This window comes from Telopea speciosissima, chromosome 4 (assembly GCF_018873765.1).
Source record: "Telopea speciosissima isolate NSW1024214 ecotype Mountain lineage chromosome 4, Tspe_v1, whole genome shotgun sequence".
Taxonomy (NCBI): Eukaryota; Viridiplantae; Streptophyta; class Magnoliopsida; order Proteales; family Proteaceae; genus Telopea; species Telopea speciosissima.
In genome coordinates, this window is record NC_057919.1 from 3,810,065 (window position 1) to 3,827,058 (window position 16,994).

At 38.3% G+C, this 16,994-nt stretch overlaps 1 protein-coding gene across 2 annotated transcripts in view; it reads right to left on the bottom strand.

The window, feature by feature from the left end:
• Positions 1-7,706, bottom strand: part of LOC122660348 — an 82,186-nt gene extending 74,480 nt beyond the window's left edge. For both annotated transcript variants that reach the window (XM_043855611.1, XM_043855610.1), the window contains exons 1-3: positions 7,403-7,706; positions 3,949-4,108; positions 736-828 (exon numbers count right to left, since the gene is read on the bottom strand). In XM_043855611.1, coding sequence (XP_043711546.1) covers positions 736-828; positions 3,949-4,108; positions 7,403-7,605 — 456 coding nt within the window. In that variant the 5' untranslated portion in view covers positions 7,606-7,706. The remainder of the gene's footprint in view (positions 1-735; positions 829-3,948; positions 4,109-7,402) is intronic.
• Positions 7,707-16,994: the final 9,288 nt, after the last annotated feature.

Here is a 16,994-nt window from a genome sequence, read left to right on the forward strand (position 1 = left end):
TACATAGGAATTGGGTTTAACATATATTGGACAGATTGTTTACAGCTGAAGTGCCCACTTTTCTTATGGGCACACTCCTTCAAATTCTTCTTACTTTTTTTGCTTTTATTTCTTTGAGCTCTGTCCAGCACATTCCTTACTAATCAGCCAGCTCAAAATGCCGCAACTTTCTTCAATCAATTAACAATCTACTATCACCAAACCATTCAATATCGAATCCATTAAACAAATTAGCCACACTGATTCTAAAATCCCCATCATACACCCAATCAACTGGCTTTTTAATCAAGAACCCAAAAACAACCCACCTGTTAGCTGCACCATCAAGATCAAAGTAGAAAAAAATTCTCTTGCAACCAATCCTAGTGTACACCTATAAAGCCCCAGTCTAAAATCTCAACCTATTTCCTTTGATTTCTCCTTCTTAGGCCAATGTCAACCCCACCCCCTTGTATCTGGTATCAAAAAAAAATTATAAGCTGGTTTACAAAATTTTCTTTATTTTGCTTTCTCCTAAGCCAAATTTGAAGAGAGATTAAATCATTGTTACCCATTATTCCTATTTGAGTCTTGTACTTTTGTAGGACAACCGTCCTACATAAAATGATTTGAAAGAACAGTATGAGAAGAAATGGCTATTATGAATCCTAGCCATTCCAAAATGTGCACCTCATAAGACAATGGTAAATTTTGACTTCCATCAAGGTTGAAGAGAAAAGTGAAGTAAATGCATACCTCCAAAGCAATTCCAAAAACAACATCTTTGAAATTAGCCATCCACATCCAAAGTTCTTCGAGCCACTTTTCAACTCTACCAGATTGACGAAACTATAATTTAGAAAAAGGAGAAGATATTAGTTTGATGTTGAAGGAAGGAATAATCAACTGTTGACATAAGTGGAAGTATAATGAAAATAAAGAACAATTTAATACTGAGGCTGATAACACATAACAAGAAAACTATAACAAATGAAAGAAAAAAAGATACAACTACTTCAAATAATTCACAATCTTCGCCTCCAACCAAACGCCGCCCCTCCCCCCCCAACAAAAAAAAGTTCATAAAATAACTCTCCCCCTCCCTTCCAAATGGGGTGCTTGCTTTATCCAGAAGAAAAGAACAGATATAAAAGAGGCTGGAATTGAAAAGTTAGACCCTTATGAAAAGGATAATTATACCCTAGGTCCCCAACATTTAGGAAACCTATGTTTAAGGTTTCTCACCTATCAAAAACTAGGCTTAGAGTACCTTGAGGTGAAACTGGGTCAAGAAAATTAAACAGAAAATTAAATTAACCAATATATTCTTATTTCTCTCACTCATAACGATAGCTCCCTATCACCCGCGTTCTCTCTCTCTCTCCATAAGCAAAGTTAGAGTTGATCTTAACAAGCAAAGGAGCGAGAGAGAGAGAGAGAGAGAGATGATGATGAAACACAGGAATGGCATTCAATTTTATGCCAAGCTCTATAGTCGTAACTATCATGTTCTTACACTTCAATGAGCTCTCAACTCCTTAACAAAGTCCGTAATTCCTCCATTAAAAATCAACATCTTTCCATCCTATCAAATATCAAGAATGTGACTCCTCAAATCCTCCATAATCTTCACCATGCTAATCCCTTTCATGTTCAATCCATGAATTCATTCGTATTAATGTACCCATCTTCCTCCACATGCATCAACCTCCTTATACATCCTCTGCAAGTCTGCAATAGTACTCCAATATTGCAGGATGCCCTAAACTCCCCATGATTCCCCCATGTTCAGACCTGCCATAAAATCTTTTCTTCCTGTCTCCGTTCACACCAAATGTCTTGAGAACTTTCAGCAGCACCTCAATCTGGCTCCTTGCATGCATAAATGAAAACAACTCCAATTGAAATGGGTTTCCATGGCTGGACCTTAAGGGCAAGTTGGGTAGTGATTTGTTCCTTTGAATGAGAAAATATACGTTCTTTTTTCCCCTGGTTCTCAGAATTCAAGTCTGAATAAAGGAAGAGATCCTTAAAGAATTAAAGATTATTTGATTTTACCACATAAAAGCAAGGAGAGGAACAGAATAAGTAAGAAGAAAATCAAGAGATGAAAAGTTTGTTGCAGCAGCACTGAGTTGTGGGAAATTTGGATGTCCCCATCTAAATTGGTGCTTTCAGTACCTTCCTTCTTCCAATCAATGTTATTCCCCTTCCTAAGGGCCTCTCTGTTTTCCATTCTACCCTAACCTTATTGCACTTTAAATTAACTGTGGAACTGTTTTCAAAGGCAGCAATAAGCACCACATTAAAGTAAACACGGTTGATAAGAGCAGCAGGGTTCTCGATGGTCAAGCTGAGCACACAAAATGCTTTGAAGATATAGAACAAACAGGATCAATAGTCTAACCATGAAGAGGAGATATCAGATAAGAGGTGAGAGGAGGTTTGTTTTGGCAAGGAGCAATCTGGAAGGGCAAAACTGTCATATTATAAAATTTAGAAGCCACGTCACTGACACTCGTGGCTTGTGGTAACGACAAATTAACAGAGGGAGCCCAAGAATAGTTTTCGAAACGTGAGGGACCCTGAGTATAGATTCCCCAAATGTCAGGGACTACTACATGCATAATTTACCCAAAAACAAATTTCCATAATTGTCGGAAGTGGGGGGCAGAAAAAACTTTTAAAATTATAACACAAATTAAAGGACCAAAATCCCCAAGAACCCCATACTCTTCAATGCCATGATAAATATCATAATAACAAAGAGCTTTTCTCCCTTTATGAAAACCTTAACAGTGGTTGCAGCAGGTGCTCTCTCTCTCCTGGTCCAAGTTTCCAGCTATGTCGTTTTGGAATTTAGAGAGAGCCCCACCAAATTCAATTTGAAAGGATATGTCCTAATGTGACTAGAACACATAATCCATGGGCATACTTTCTACTTTATAGATGACAGTTTCTTAGTTGTCAATGAGTTGCCTAGGCGTCCGGCGGCCTTTATTGGGGGTACCTTGGTTGCCTAGGTGGAGCCTTGTCACCTTATTGGTGTCGCTTAGTTCTTTTGCAACCTCGATCGCCTTGGGTCGCCCAGACACCAGGACAACTATGGTCAGTTTCTCTTATTTCAGTTCCACTTATTAATTCTTTGTAGGTAGAGACTATTAATAATACACTCACAGTTGGGAATCTTAGTACTTACAGTGGTAGTTAAGGTTGAAGATATAAATCATATTAAACAGCCACATTGGCCATTTTTTACTGACTACATCAATAGCTTTCTCTATTTTCTCAACTTCCCTTCAATGAACTAAGATTAAAAACCTCAGGGTAAATATTTTGGTTTCGCAGGAAACTGAAAAGAAATTACTATAAAGTTTTTGTCGAAATTTCACAAGAATACTTCGATTTCAGCAAAGGGCCAAAATGAAAGCAAAATCTGATTTGAACCTTGCTTCAATCTAATTTTTGGTGTTCACATAGTTAGCATCCCTAACCCTTCTTCACTATGTTAAGTACCGAATAACAATTGAAAATGTCCCCATATCACAGGATAAATCTTTACCTGCATTTTTCTTTATGGAATTTCTTCTGCGTTTCTCTTTGCACATCCCCAACATATAGCACAAAACCAAAAAGCCCTTACAAATTTCAGAGAGCATAATATGTTTCTCTTCTTTTCTTTTTTCTTTTTTTTTTTTTTTTTTTTTGGGGGGGGGGATAAGTCAAGAGATATTGCAAGTACAACCATAAACAATAACAGTTATGAAGCTGGCGGTGGAAAACCTGCACGGGTTTGGTAATTATCATAATATGCAAACTAATCAGCATCAGTAATGCAATAGCCAATGTCATAATTGAGGCAGAAAAAAGGAGTTTCTAGTAATAAAATAACAGAACTAAAATATAGTATTAAGGACAAAATAATAAATAATATCTCTTAAGAGTATGGAATTTGTGAGTTATGAGGACCTGTAGTGCCATTTTTTCAAGGATGCTGTAGTAGAAACTTGTGCCACTAACAATAGATTGTCTCACAACAACAGAAGCTTCATCTTTTAAGAGTGCCAATAGGACTGGCATTAGTATAGATGACTGCTCCATCACCTTCAGACCAAGCTCTTCCACCAACCTGCCACAGATAAAAGGGACAAGATGAGAACAAGTAAAACTACCAAACAGGAGTTGATGATCTCAAATAAAAAAATAAAATGGAGATAAAAATTGGGGCACAGAGATAAAACAAGGGCAGAACTTAATTATTTTAAATAAAAAAAAGGGGATACTAACAGAGGTTCTTGAGGAAATGCCAAAAGATGCAAAACATGTAAACAATCATAACAGAAACCATGTCAGCAATAAAAACCCTGATGTCAAGCTACGAGGGAAGACAAAAAGCTTCAGTTATTTGAGAAAGAGTTTTACAAGATTTATACCATGTCGATACTTACAATTACAGATACAAGAAATAAGCAAGAGTACCATCATTTTACCACAGCAAAGAAACTGATGCAGGGATAAAACAGAGAACCAGTCACAGGTCATCGGAAATCTTATTCATGTACATACTCCTATATTTCATTAAGCTTTTAATTCATGATTTTATAGGACAATTTAGGGTTGGCACTTGAGCTCCCTTGATCTTGTGAGGGGTTAAATCAGAAGTTCCTCTTTTGTTCTGGCCTTAGTATTGTAACTTTTGAGGTCTATCATTATAACTTTGACAAACAGCAATAAAGAAAGGATATCTGCGGACTGCTGCTAGACCTGGCACACTGAAATGGGTCCAGTCCTCTTGAATAATGTTTCCTCTCCATTAAATCTTGGTTTCTGGAACACTGACAACAACTGTAGGTTGCAAAAAAATGTCAAGTGACCAGTTTAGGTGCCAGAGAAGAAAATACTTCTTCATATCATTGTCACATAGCCTGTGATTTGACAAGTTCCTCAGACCAGCAAATCTGCCAAGTAAAATATGTAAAAAATTACACTATTCTACGTAACTTGCATGCATACAAATTTCTTCATTACTCCCTTATGCAGAGCTGATGAGGTTCTATTAACTATTTGGAAGTCTACAAAAAGGCAACAATAAGTACTACTTACAGATATCTCAGCTTTGGAAAAATATAAGATCTTTTTGACCTAGCCGAATTATCCAGTTCATAGCAGATCCTGGTTTACTGGCTTCTAGTTGGCTTCCTACCAATCTAGAACTACATTAATAGTTAGCCATTCACATAGTAAGTTTGGGCATGACTTACTTTAAAGCTGCAAAAGTAAATAATGTAGTCCTAGGTAGGAATAGTCCCACTAGGAGCCAGGGAATGGGGTCACACACTAGGGCTGGCCAATTGGGACAGCATAGGCTAAGTTAGGGCAGAATTAGGGTTAAAACTAGGGGTTTGAGTTGGGGCTTCATGTAGTAATGACATGCAGGTTTTTAGGAAGCTAATGGTAAAGGTTTAATTAGGATTGAATAAGAAATTAAAATTCTGGAATTCTAGGGTTAGGGTTTCGGGTTTTGGGAATGAAAGGAATGAAGGGATTTAAGGTTTCTAGGGGGAAACAGGTCAAGGGCTTCTGGCCGAGTGTCACAGATGTGGGGAAGGTGATTCGGTTGGAGTTTGGTGAGGTTTGGCTGGCTGGTTAGGTCTAGATAGGTTTGAGGGTTTTAGGTCTTAATGGTGAGGGAGGGAATTAGGGTTTTTAATGGACAGTTGTGGCTGCTGGTTGGGTCGAGTGGAGGAACTGATATGGGGAGGCTATGGTCTAATTTGTGATGAACATGGATGAGGGATGAATGCTGGAATGTAATTAGAGAAACTAGGGTTTGGGGAAATCGATTAGGTTAGATGGAGGAAGAAAGGAAGAATACAGTTGCAGAAATTTGTAAACTTACTGGAATTGCAGAACTTCAATGGCAGCAACCTTGAAGAGCTTGATTGAAGGAGAAGATGGACCTCCCGATCTGCGAGATGCAAGGAGTCGCCGGATTCCTCCAGCCCTAGCCCTTGATATTACTCACAAGGGGATCCTTGATATTACCCACAAGGAACACTCTCGAAGAGCAACAGCCGGCAGTCATAGCAGCATCATAGAGAAACGTAAATTTTAAAACATAATAGGTGGGGGAGCCTCCCACGAAATATCTATTTATAATAAAAGGGGGGGGGCCTAAAGGCCTTACAAATAATCAATCTAAAAGCAAATCCTAGTCAGATTAGGAGTGGGAATTCCTAATCTGAATCCTAATCACAAACATAAAACATAATAGACTCATACTCTAAATAGGAGTATAAGCTTAAACAAATAAAATAAAAAAAACACCTGTCCCTCTAAAATCGTGGAGGGAGAACTTAAGAAAATAAATATAAAAAGAATGTTTTAACCCTATCATAAGAAAAGTAAAAAGGCTCCAACGAAAATCAAAGAGCAGCCAATTAAATCATGGTTTCGGCTTCTGCATCAGTAAATTTAAAACTTTGACACATATATAAAATATAGATAAATTTACATAACTCAACACAAAACTTCTAAATATACGCATATAGAGCATCGATGTAATATATGTTACTACGGAAAAAGTTTGTGTTTTGTACATTTTCAAAATATTTAGGCATCATTTGAGACTAGAAAAATTCTTTCTTCACAGAATTTGTAATTTCAGGAGTAAAACAGGTATCATATGCAAAATACTAACCATTATGGTCATTTCCCAGTGCTCATCCACCTAATTGATAAGTTGTCATCGTCAAGAATTCTCTACTTCCAACCCTTCAGCCATTTCAACGACCCACAAGAGTCTCAATGGTTTCGTTTTCTTTTAGGCTGTTATTAACCCTTAAAGAGTCCAAAAGCCATTGTCATCGGTTAAAACTGGATCAGAGAGCACCTCTCATCAGCACAAGAATGGCGTGTTGTTTCTCCCAATTCCAATGGCTAGTAAGAGTTTGAACCTTTATCTAATTTGCGAAGTTTAAACTCTAATACAAGTACCAAAAGTGCCTCCATATATGACTCTAAGCAGGCAACTAAAGCTAGAGCTTTCTGTTCAATTATTATAAATATTTTTTCTGCAACTCAAAGATATATTGAAATCAAGTTCAAGATTTTCATCAATCGTCAAGGCGACCTTCGGTTTTGAACTCTTCAAGTAGCAGCCTTCCTCCGCAAGAGGAATCATGTAACACCCCCCCCCCTATCTCACCCAGCAGGCCCTTCTCTATTAGTGAATTCAAGCAATTGAGTATGAATAATTCGGTATAGATAGCTGGCAAGCAGCCCTAAGGCTTAAGCAGAAGAAGGGGATAACCAAGATTGAAGTGACACACAAAGGAGACCGTGCGGAAAATCATGAATTCGCATCATGAAGTAAAAAGTATCTGTAAAATAAAAGGGACAAAATTGAGACTGGCGAACTTACTCGACGAGAGATTTCCTAACCAAACTTTCGGGCGACGTCCGAATCTCGGAGAGGTAAGGGAAGATCTCCGCTGCAAAAGACGGCTCGACAGATAACAGAATCTCTTTCGCCTGTTTCAAAGAAGATAGTTTAACCGCCAAATCACCATGGTTCTTCACGGCAGCAATAAGGGAGAGTGCTTGCTCTCGAGAAGCTCCGGCCATGTCTACCCCCGTCGAATATGATAAACTCTCAAATAAGGGATTACATGTACTTCCGATATCAAATTTTTAGGGTTTTGGAAGTCTTTCCTCGGTGGCCCTCCTGCTAAAAATTCTGAAGAACCCTGGACTGTCAATCCTTATCTACTACTGAACGACGCCCTCTTCGTGGGGCAAACACAAATGTTTGGACTCTGAAGTTTCGAGTTCGGACTTCAGAAATATTAAAATTTCAATATCGAGGCTCGAAGCCAAGGGTTTCACTTTCTTTTTAATGGGGAAGAGTACCGGAGGGAAATTCAATACGGCATTGTGTCCGTAAGATCGTCACCTCTGCTAAAGTGCGCCGTATGCAATCGTCGGGAACTAGAGACACCAGTGGTAACGGATATCGCTATTCGGCGCTGGGCATGTGACCAAATGGGTTGTAACCTGGTTGGGTTTGCTCCGATGGGCTGGGATGGGATGGGCCGGGTCCAACGGGATAATATGTAGCAGGGATTCAGTATTAGGATCGGTATCGGTCTCGGCTGATATCAATCTGATGTTGATCCGGATCAGTCCGTAATTCCGTATTGATCCTTACCGAACAGATTTACCCTTTAAAGTATGCCGACATGGAGCATGACCCTTTTTTTATTTTCTCTCTCTCTCTCATCGCTTACTATTGTGGGCCATTTATTGATGATATTGTCCGGTGTATTGTCACTGGTGTAGAGTGGGAGATTCGTCAACATTGGCAGCATGGGGAACGCTCTCAGTAGAAAATTGCAAAGGCACACCCAAATGCCTATATGTCTACAACCAAATCATATCACATCACATTATTTCTTTAGGGAAGGTTTTCCAACCACTTTTGTGTGTGCGTGTGTGTGTGTGTGTGTTGGGGGGGTGGTGTGTGTTTGGGGGGGGGGGGGGGGGAGGGGGAAGGATTTCTCATGCTACATCAATCACGGCATAGGAAATCAGTTTTATCAATGGGGAACCCACATGGTCATAGAGAATAATTAATGTTAGTGTGAAGTCCATATGGTAACAATATGAGAGGGTATGAGAAACCATCCTCACGTCAATTGCATGGAGATACTTTTCCCTCATTTCTTAAGGGAGAGGGTTATTTGTGCAAACAGCACAAGGGAGTGCAACTATGAAGTGTGACAAAACAATATCAAACATAGGAAAATAGTGAGGTCATTTCATGCTAAGAGGAGAGAGAGAGACATAGAAGTACTAATGTACCCTGTCCCGAAGGCTTGAGAACCTTTTCCTTTATATATTAAAGTTTGGGAGGAAAAGATTTTTGTTTGGGAGCATACCTACGCTCTCGCTCCCCTATGCCTATCTTTTCCCCTCCCATGAAATGACCTCTCTACCCCATGAAATGATTCATTTCTGGAAGCAATCATTGGGTGTTTTCGTCAGGCGTAGGCTACACTCCTAGATACGAAACACTCTCCCAGGTTTGAATTACATCACGATTGTTTGGTATCACTTGACAAAAAGATTCTTCATTATGTCATTTATATTCTTCAAACAATCAAACCGTCATTTATTATGTTTCTCCTAAAAGTCGGTTAATCTTTTGGGATTGGTGTGTGTTTTGTGTGATTACACTTTCATCATATATTATGTTTCATACATGAAAACCTATTAAGTAATATTTCAAAAAACTTGTTGTCTATCTCACCATGATCGCCCCTCCCCGTCTAAGTTCTCTCTCACTTTCTTTAGGATCTCTCTATTGTACTAAATATATTTAATAAAATAAAGTTTCATAAAAATGACTCCTTTTCTTTTATATATTTCATTTCCCTCTCATAAGACTTGTTTTTTCTATTACATGAGATTTGCTTTTACGCAATAGATTTTTTGTGTGGAATGTTTAGTTCCACATTTGAAGCGGAAGAAAACGAATAGAGGCATATGTGCGCTCATCAAGTCGATCCGAGTCATATCGTAGCGATGAGAGGCGAGTTGCGATGATGTGTATTAATATATATTATTTTGGTTCAAAGTTGGCCCGGTTTTGGGTTGTTATTTTTTGTTCAAAGTTAGTATGGTTTTAGGCTTAAGTTACATTTTGATCATTTTTTACTATCTCTCTCTCTCTCTTTTACTACAAAATGTGATGCTGCCCAATTTATTACAATATACAGAATGTGCTTTATCATTTGCATTGCATCAAGTGTGGCCTTAGCATAGCTTCGAAGTACTCGAAGGGGCGTGTTAGACAAGTGTACGTTTGCTGTCAAAAACCAAAGGTTGTTGTATCTTTAAACCAATTTTGCAATCAAACCCGGTTGCACTAAAGGGGGCAAATACTGACTTTAGGAGAGTGTCAAGTGGCACATCTCAACCTATATCAATATCTTAAAAAGTATATTGCAGTTCGATACACTCCCCCACCACATCAACACAACAGATAAGCCGTCTCATATAAAGTTTCTACCTTTTTATTAAGACACTCTCTCCTTCGTCGTTTTATCTCTCTCCCTTCCTACTTCTACATTCATTATATTTCCCTAATCTAAACTCGCTTCCTCTATCCATGATCTCCCATCCCCAATCCTCTCTGTATCTCTATCCTGCCCCCAACATATGGCCATGCATGCATTTGCATGTGAATGATTGCTTCCTTTATGGTCCCTATATTTTCTATTAAGTGGAACCCAAAAATTGTATACAATTAAACCCCTATCGGTATCAGCTATCCTATCGAAAGGATGATTTTCAGAGACATATTGTATCTTATTGGAGAGACAGGATACGTTAGATACGTATGGAAATGGTCAAGAGACATGAAACTGCTTATGATATATACATGCAAACTACAGTTTTAAAATATAAAATAATATAAATAATATATATCGTGTACAAAAAGAAGAACAAAGTACATTCAACTAATTATATATAAAGGATGAGGTTTCTTATAAGTATTAATACCAATTTTTGTTAGGTATCGTATCGGTACCTTAAAGATGCGACATATATCGATGAGAGAGAGAGAGAGAGAGAGGGTGCTATGCGTACCAATTCCTGGCAGCACCATAAAATCATTCTCGGTATCATTTTCTGTGCTGGGTGAGATCAAAGAATGATTAAGACAACCTCAATTGGTTCAAGTAATAAGGGCATTTCATCCTCTAGAGTCTTAAGAGTATCCACTCATACTCCAAACTGAGCTGTATAAATGGACTACGTTTTTATAAGTTATTACGTGCATAAGTTAAATTCTCACCACTTCACAGATTATTGTACTAGCCACCATATAAACCGGATGCAAAGGACGGGCTTCCAGCTTTGGTGGAGAAGGTGCTCAGAACCTGGGTTTCTAGATAGCTATTTCTTCCAGATTCGTTTGGGTTGTGCCACTTGTGCGTGGCCGAAGTTCTAAAATGGTTAGGACCGGCGTTTGATAAAGGTGGTCTGATTGAGACAGTGGATTCATGTAAGGGTATTTATGTAATATCCCTTTATATGTTCTAATATAATCCTACTTGTATTAATGCCCAGGCTGTGAAGGGCAATCTAGTAATTAGCCCATATGACCTAAACCCTAGTTTTCCTATATATACTAGCTGGAGGCAGCAGTCTGGGTATTCCAAACTAGATACTCAGGGTGCAATGCTTTAAGCAACCTTGTGCTTAAACCCTAAACCCTAACAATCTTAAAGCATTAGGTATTTTCTGTCAATCGACTTTGGAGATCGAATTACAGTTGGAAGATCGGTTTTGCAATCCTAGTTTTATTGGCGTTTATCATTCACCGCAAGGTGACCTTTGTGATCGGTTTTAGATTTTCGGATCTACAACTCTGGTTTTGATTGTTTTAACGCGGGCATATCATTCACGAGGGTTTCGTGTCAAGTGTTAATTGCGAAGTGAAAGCCGCGATTGATTCCCGAAATCGAATTTCGTTTGCACCTTCAAAGTTTTGGTTATCGTGCTTCTGTGTTTGTCAGAGAGAACATCCAAAGCTTCTTTATTCGGAAGTTTGCCCTTTTGTTTTCTGATTTCAGAGATAAGCCTTTGTTCCATTAATCTATCAAAAGTGGTTGAACAGAAAAAGCACTTTGATTTGATTGATCATTGAAAAAAAAAAAAAAAAAAAAATGTCAAAGCAATCAATGCTTTGAATTGAAAAGCAATTGATTTGATTCTGATTTGCAATAAAAAAACAAAAAAGAGAGGCATATCAGATTACGTTGGAACAAGCAAAGCTTTGGCTGTTTTGAAAAAAAAGAGGCTTTAGTTTTTTATTTGCTTTTGGGTTCGGCCAGTACTTGTGAGCTGCCAATACCCGCAAGCAATCAACACCTGCACCAGCAGCCTGCATTAGCGTGTACGTTACAAGTGTCGATACCGCTGCACCGTCGCGATCTTTTCCTCCGTCATCTAAATCCAGGGTTCTCCATCTCAGGTGTGACTGTTCCTTGAGCATTTAATTTTTTTTTATTTAAACTTTTGCTTGGGCATATAAACAAATCACATAAATATGGAGAAACACGCTGTTCCAATTGAGATGATCAAATTGGAAAGCTTTAGTGGCTCTGAGTTCAGTTCTTGGAAAAGGAGGACTCAGTTTGGACTGAAGTACCTCAATATTTTCTACACTCGTAGTAAATAAATTTTATGATTATCGCACTGATCAAGCCCAATGGATAAGTGATGAAGACTTTTGCAAAGACTACCTATTGAACTCGTCGATCGATAGGTGGCAGAGACCTATAGTAAATATGAGATCGCAAAAGAGACTTGGGAAAACCTAGAAGCCCAATTCAAAAAGGAGGAGGACCTATCAAAAACTCACTTGGTTGACAAGTTTATGGACTTCAAGTTTCAAGAAGATAAGGAGATACTTTCACAAGTAACAGACTTTGAGAACTTGAGAACAAAATTGAACCAAGAAAACATCCCCGTTGTTGATGCATTCTTAGTGGGTGCAATTATCTTTAAGTTACCCTCTACCTGGCATTCATTTAAAAATGAGATGCACAGAAAGAAAACACAAGTGGGGCTAGATGATCTCAAACGGTTCATTAGAATCGAAGATGAGAACAGAGCCAGGAATAACTTGGAGATGGTGAAACAACAACAGGCATCTACCAATTTGGTTTCACAACCCAAGAAATATCCTAGGCAGTCCAAGCCACCTAAGAAAGAACCCCAACAGTTGGAGGCCAAAAAGACTAATTTTAAAAAGAGGGGCAAGTGCCGCAATCTGTGGAAAGTGGGGTCACTATGCATCCGAGTGTAGGGGTCCTAAGAAAGGGAACACCGACACACCACGAAGGAAGTTCACATCTTTGGTGGACAAGACTGAGCCTACTAACTTTGTTGCCATGATTGGCAAGGGTAAGGGGTTGGCCAAGTACATCTTCTTGATTGGTGGTTAGACTCTGGAGCGACTTGTCATGTTTGCAATAGCAAGGACCCGCCACCGATGTTGTTCAAGTAGCGTAGATCGCCATCAAGGTAAATGGAGACGTTGTGGAAGTGGCTCAACAAGGGACAGCGAACCTGGTTCTATCATCAGGTAAAATATTAACTTTGAAAAATGTTAAAATCTTTCATGGTTTTGAAAAGAATTTAATTTCCATTGGAATTTTGCTTGATGCTGGCATGTCTATTACTTTTAGTAGTGGTAGAGTAACATTGTCTGTTAACTCCTTCTATTTTGGATGTGCTTATAATTTGAATGGTATGTTTAGGTTGAGTTTAGCTAATGAGACAATAAACCAGGTTAACCATAATTCACTTGATCCCAAAATACTACATTGTAGGCTAGGACATGTGAACTATAGGAAAATACTCAAACTAGCTAAAACTCATAATTTACCATTAGACACTTCAATTAGATTTAACAGATGTGAAGTGTGTACTCAAACTAAAATAACTAGAAAACCGTTCAGACCGGTTTCTAGGAGCACTCAACTTCTGGAACTTATACATTCTGACATTCTGACATTTGTGACTTTAAAAGCTACACAACTAGAGGAGGTCGGAAGTATTTGATAACATTTATAGACGATTTTTCTAGATATTGTCATTTATACCTGTTAAAATCTAAAGATGAAGCTTTTGAAAAATTTAAAATTTTCAAGAATATGGTAGAAAATCAGTTGAACTTGAAAATTAAAAGATTTAGAAGTGATAGGGGAGGAGAATACAAATTGACAGAGTTCAAGGAATTCTGTGCCTCTGCAGGCATAATCCTTGAAACTACTGTTCCTTACTCACCTCAATCAAATGGCATAGCTGAAAGAAAGAACAGGACGTTAACAGAGATGTTAAACTCCATGTTATTGACAGCTGGCATGCCCTCTTGCTATTGGGGAGAAGCAGTGTTGACTGCAAATCACATTCTAAATAGACTACCACATTCAAAACTGACTTCTACACCTTATGAACTATGGCATAATCATCCCTGTAGATATGACACTCTTAAGGTTTGGGGCTGTGTAGCTTATGTTAGGATACAAGACCCTAGGAGACCTAAGGTGGGAACTAGAATAAATACTTGTGTATATCTAGGTTGTGCAGAAGACAGTGCTGCAGACCGATTTTTGGATCTATCAACCAATGTGGTGATAGAATCTAGGGATGCTATATTCTTTGAGGATAAATTCCTTAGAGATAAAGGCCTGACCTTACCTGGTTTGACTGAAGTGGTTACAGAATCACCTTTGGAATCTGAACCAATTGTTTCTGACACTACTCCCACAATGCTCCTTGAATCAGAATCTAGAAGAGTATCTACTAGAGATCGAGTACCCAAGAATTTTGGTGAGGATTTTGTGACCTACCATTTAGAGGCTGATCTATCCACCTATAAGAAAGCGATGAGATCTAGGGACTCACTGTTATGGAAAGAAGCCATTGATGAGGAAATGAGCTCTTTACTGCAGAATGAGATCTAGCACCTTGTTGATCTGCCTAGAGGGGCCAAGACAATAGGGTGTAAGTGGGTACTGAAGAAGAAACTTAATCCGGATGGGTCTATAGCCAGGTATAAAGCACGATTAGTAGCTAAGGGCTATAAACAGGTGAGAGGGATAGATTATTTTGACATCTACTCCCCGGTCTGCCATTTGGCAACAAGAATGATTCTTCTTACCATAGCATCTATTGAGCACTATGTTGTGCATCAAATGGATGTAAAAACGGCTTTCCTTAATGGAGACCTAACAGAAGAAATCTACATGAACCAACCTGAAGGGTTTGTCATGGAAGGTTCTGAAAAAAGAGTTTGTAAATTAAACAAATCTCTCTATGGTCTTAAACAAGCACCTAAATTGTGGCATGAGAAGTTTGACAAGACAGTAAAGAGCCTTGGTTTTCAAACCAGCAACTCGGATAAGTGCCTTTATTTTTTGTCTGAGTCAAACAAGGTCGCGATTATTTGCTTGTATGTAGACGACATGTTGATTCTAGGTTCTGATTTCTCTGTAGTGAGTGACATTAAAGAAACCTTATCCAAAGAATTCGACATGAAAGATCTTGGTGTGGTAGACACCATTCTTGGAATGAGAGTAAGCTTCAGTGAGCAAGGGATCACCCTTAGTCAGACTCATTACATTGAGAAGCTACTTTCTAGTTGGGGATACAGTGATTTTAAACCGATTGAGACACCCTATGACTACAACAAATGGTTGAAACCTAACACAGGTGACACCGTGAATCAGTTAGATTATTCTAAACTGATTGGTAGTCTCATGTATGCAATGAGTTGCACTAGGCCAGACATAGCCTTTACGGTAGGCATGCTAAGTCGTTTCACTAGTAATCCTGGAAAAGAGCATTGGGATGCCCTATCGAGGCTGATGAGATACCTTAAGGGTTCTCAAGGTTATGCTTTATGTTATAATGGACATCCTCCAACTTTGAAAGGATATTCTGATGCATCTTGGTGCTCAGATTTGGGAGACAGCAGATCCACCAGTGGTTATGTATTTACACTAGGAGGAGGAGCTGTAGCATGGAAATCCAAAAGACAGACTAGTATTGCTCTGTCATCTATGGAATCGAAACTTTATGCTCTAGCTTTCAGGAGATGAAGCAGAGTGGATAAAGGATCTGATCATGGATATTCCATTGAGGAGTTTTAAGTTAAACTCTATATTTATATTCTGTGATAATCAAGCAACAAAGACGATTGTGAATAACTCACTCTTTAATGGTAAGAGGAGACACATCAGGCTGAAACAGGTCATGCTGAATTATAGAACAGAACAAGGGATTATCACTTTGATTGATGTGAGATCGAAGGATAATACGGCAGATGCCCTTACAAAGGGATTGAACAAAGATCGAACATTCAAAACTACAGGGGAGATGGGGTTAAAGACCATTTAGTCAGGTCTTAACCTAACCCAATATTATTTTGAATTATTCGAATCTCATCTAGCCTTGGTAAGCAGTTGGGACAGTTTACATGTTTCAGATAACTTAGTTAGGTTACTAAGTATGGGGGTTTGTGAAACCATTCCAAACTTGATGGTGTAGCAAATTTTCATGTGAAGTCTCCTTACTTTGTTATTCCACAAAGGAATATGAAAAATGTCTGATATGTTTCAATGATATTGTGCTAGTCTTTATGTCATTCCAAATTTGATGACATGTCTTTCATAGTATGGTGTACCATTCCAAATTTGATGATACAACATAAATCTATGACTGATATGACGAATACAGTATTCCAAATGGAAACATGGTATGGTCCTTATGATAGAGACTATATAGGATTGAGTTCTTGTAAAGAAACTTGATGATGATGCTTATTGTTTTTTGATTTACCTTCAGCCATATATGAAATGTACTAAGTTCTTATTGTTGAACTAGATACTATTGTGCAAATGATTGAATTCATAATATCTTATGAAATTCATATTTGACAAATTACAGAGAATGGCGAAGATGGAGGAGAACGGTTGAATCTAGATCTCGATGAGGATGACTTACTTGATGAGTAAAGTCACATGGATTGCAAGGACTTTTCCTTTTGATTATTTCTTTTGGTTTAGCCACTTGCATGTGGAACTTCGGATTTATTGTTGGGTTTAGTTTTGATCTAAAACCTTAGTTTTATTTCTTGAAGTTTACTTATTTCTTATTTGATTTATTGGATTATTGATATTCAATTTATATTGATTCAATTACTGATTGAACAATGGTTCGTATACATGTGTAATGGATATATGTAGAACATAGGAGGAGATTGTAAGGGTATTTATGTAATATCCCTTTATATGTTCTAATATAATCCTACTTGTATTAATGCCCAGGCTGTGAGGGGCAATCTAGTAATTAGCCCATCTGACCTAAACCCTAGTTTTCCTATATATACTAGCTGGAGACAGCAGTCTGGGTATTCCAAACTAGATACTCAGGGT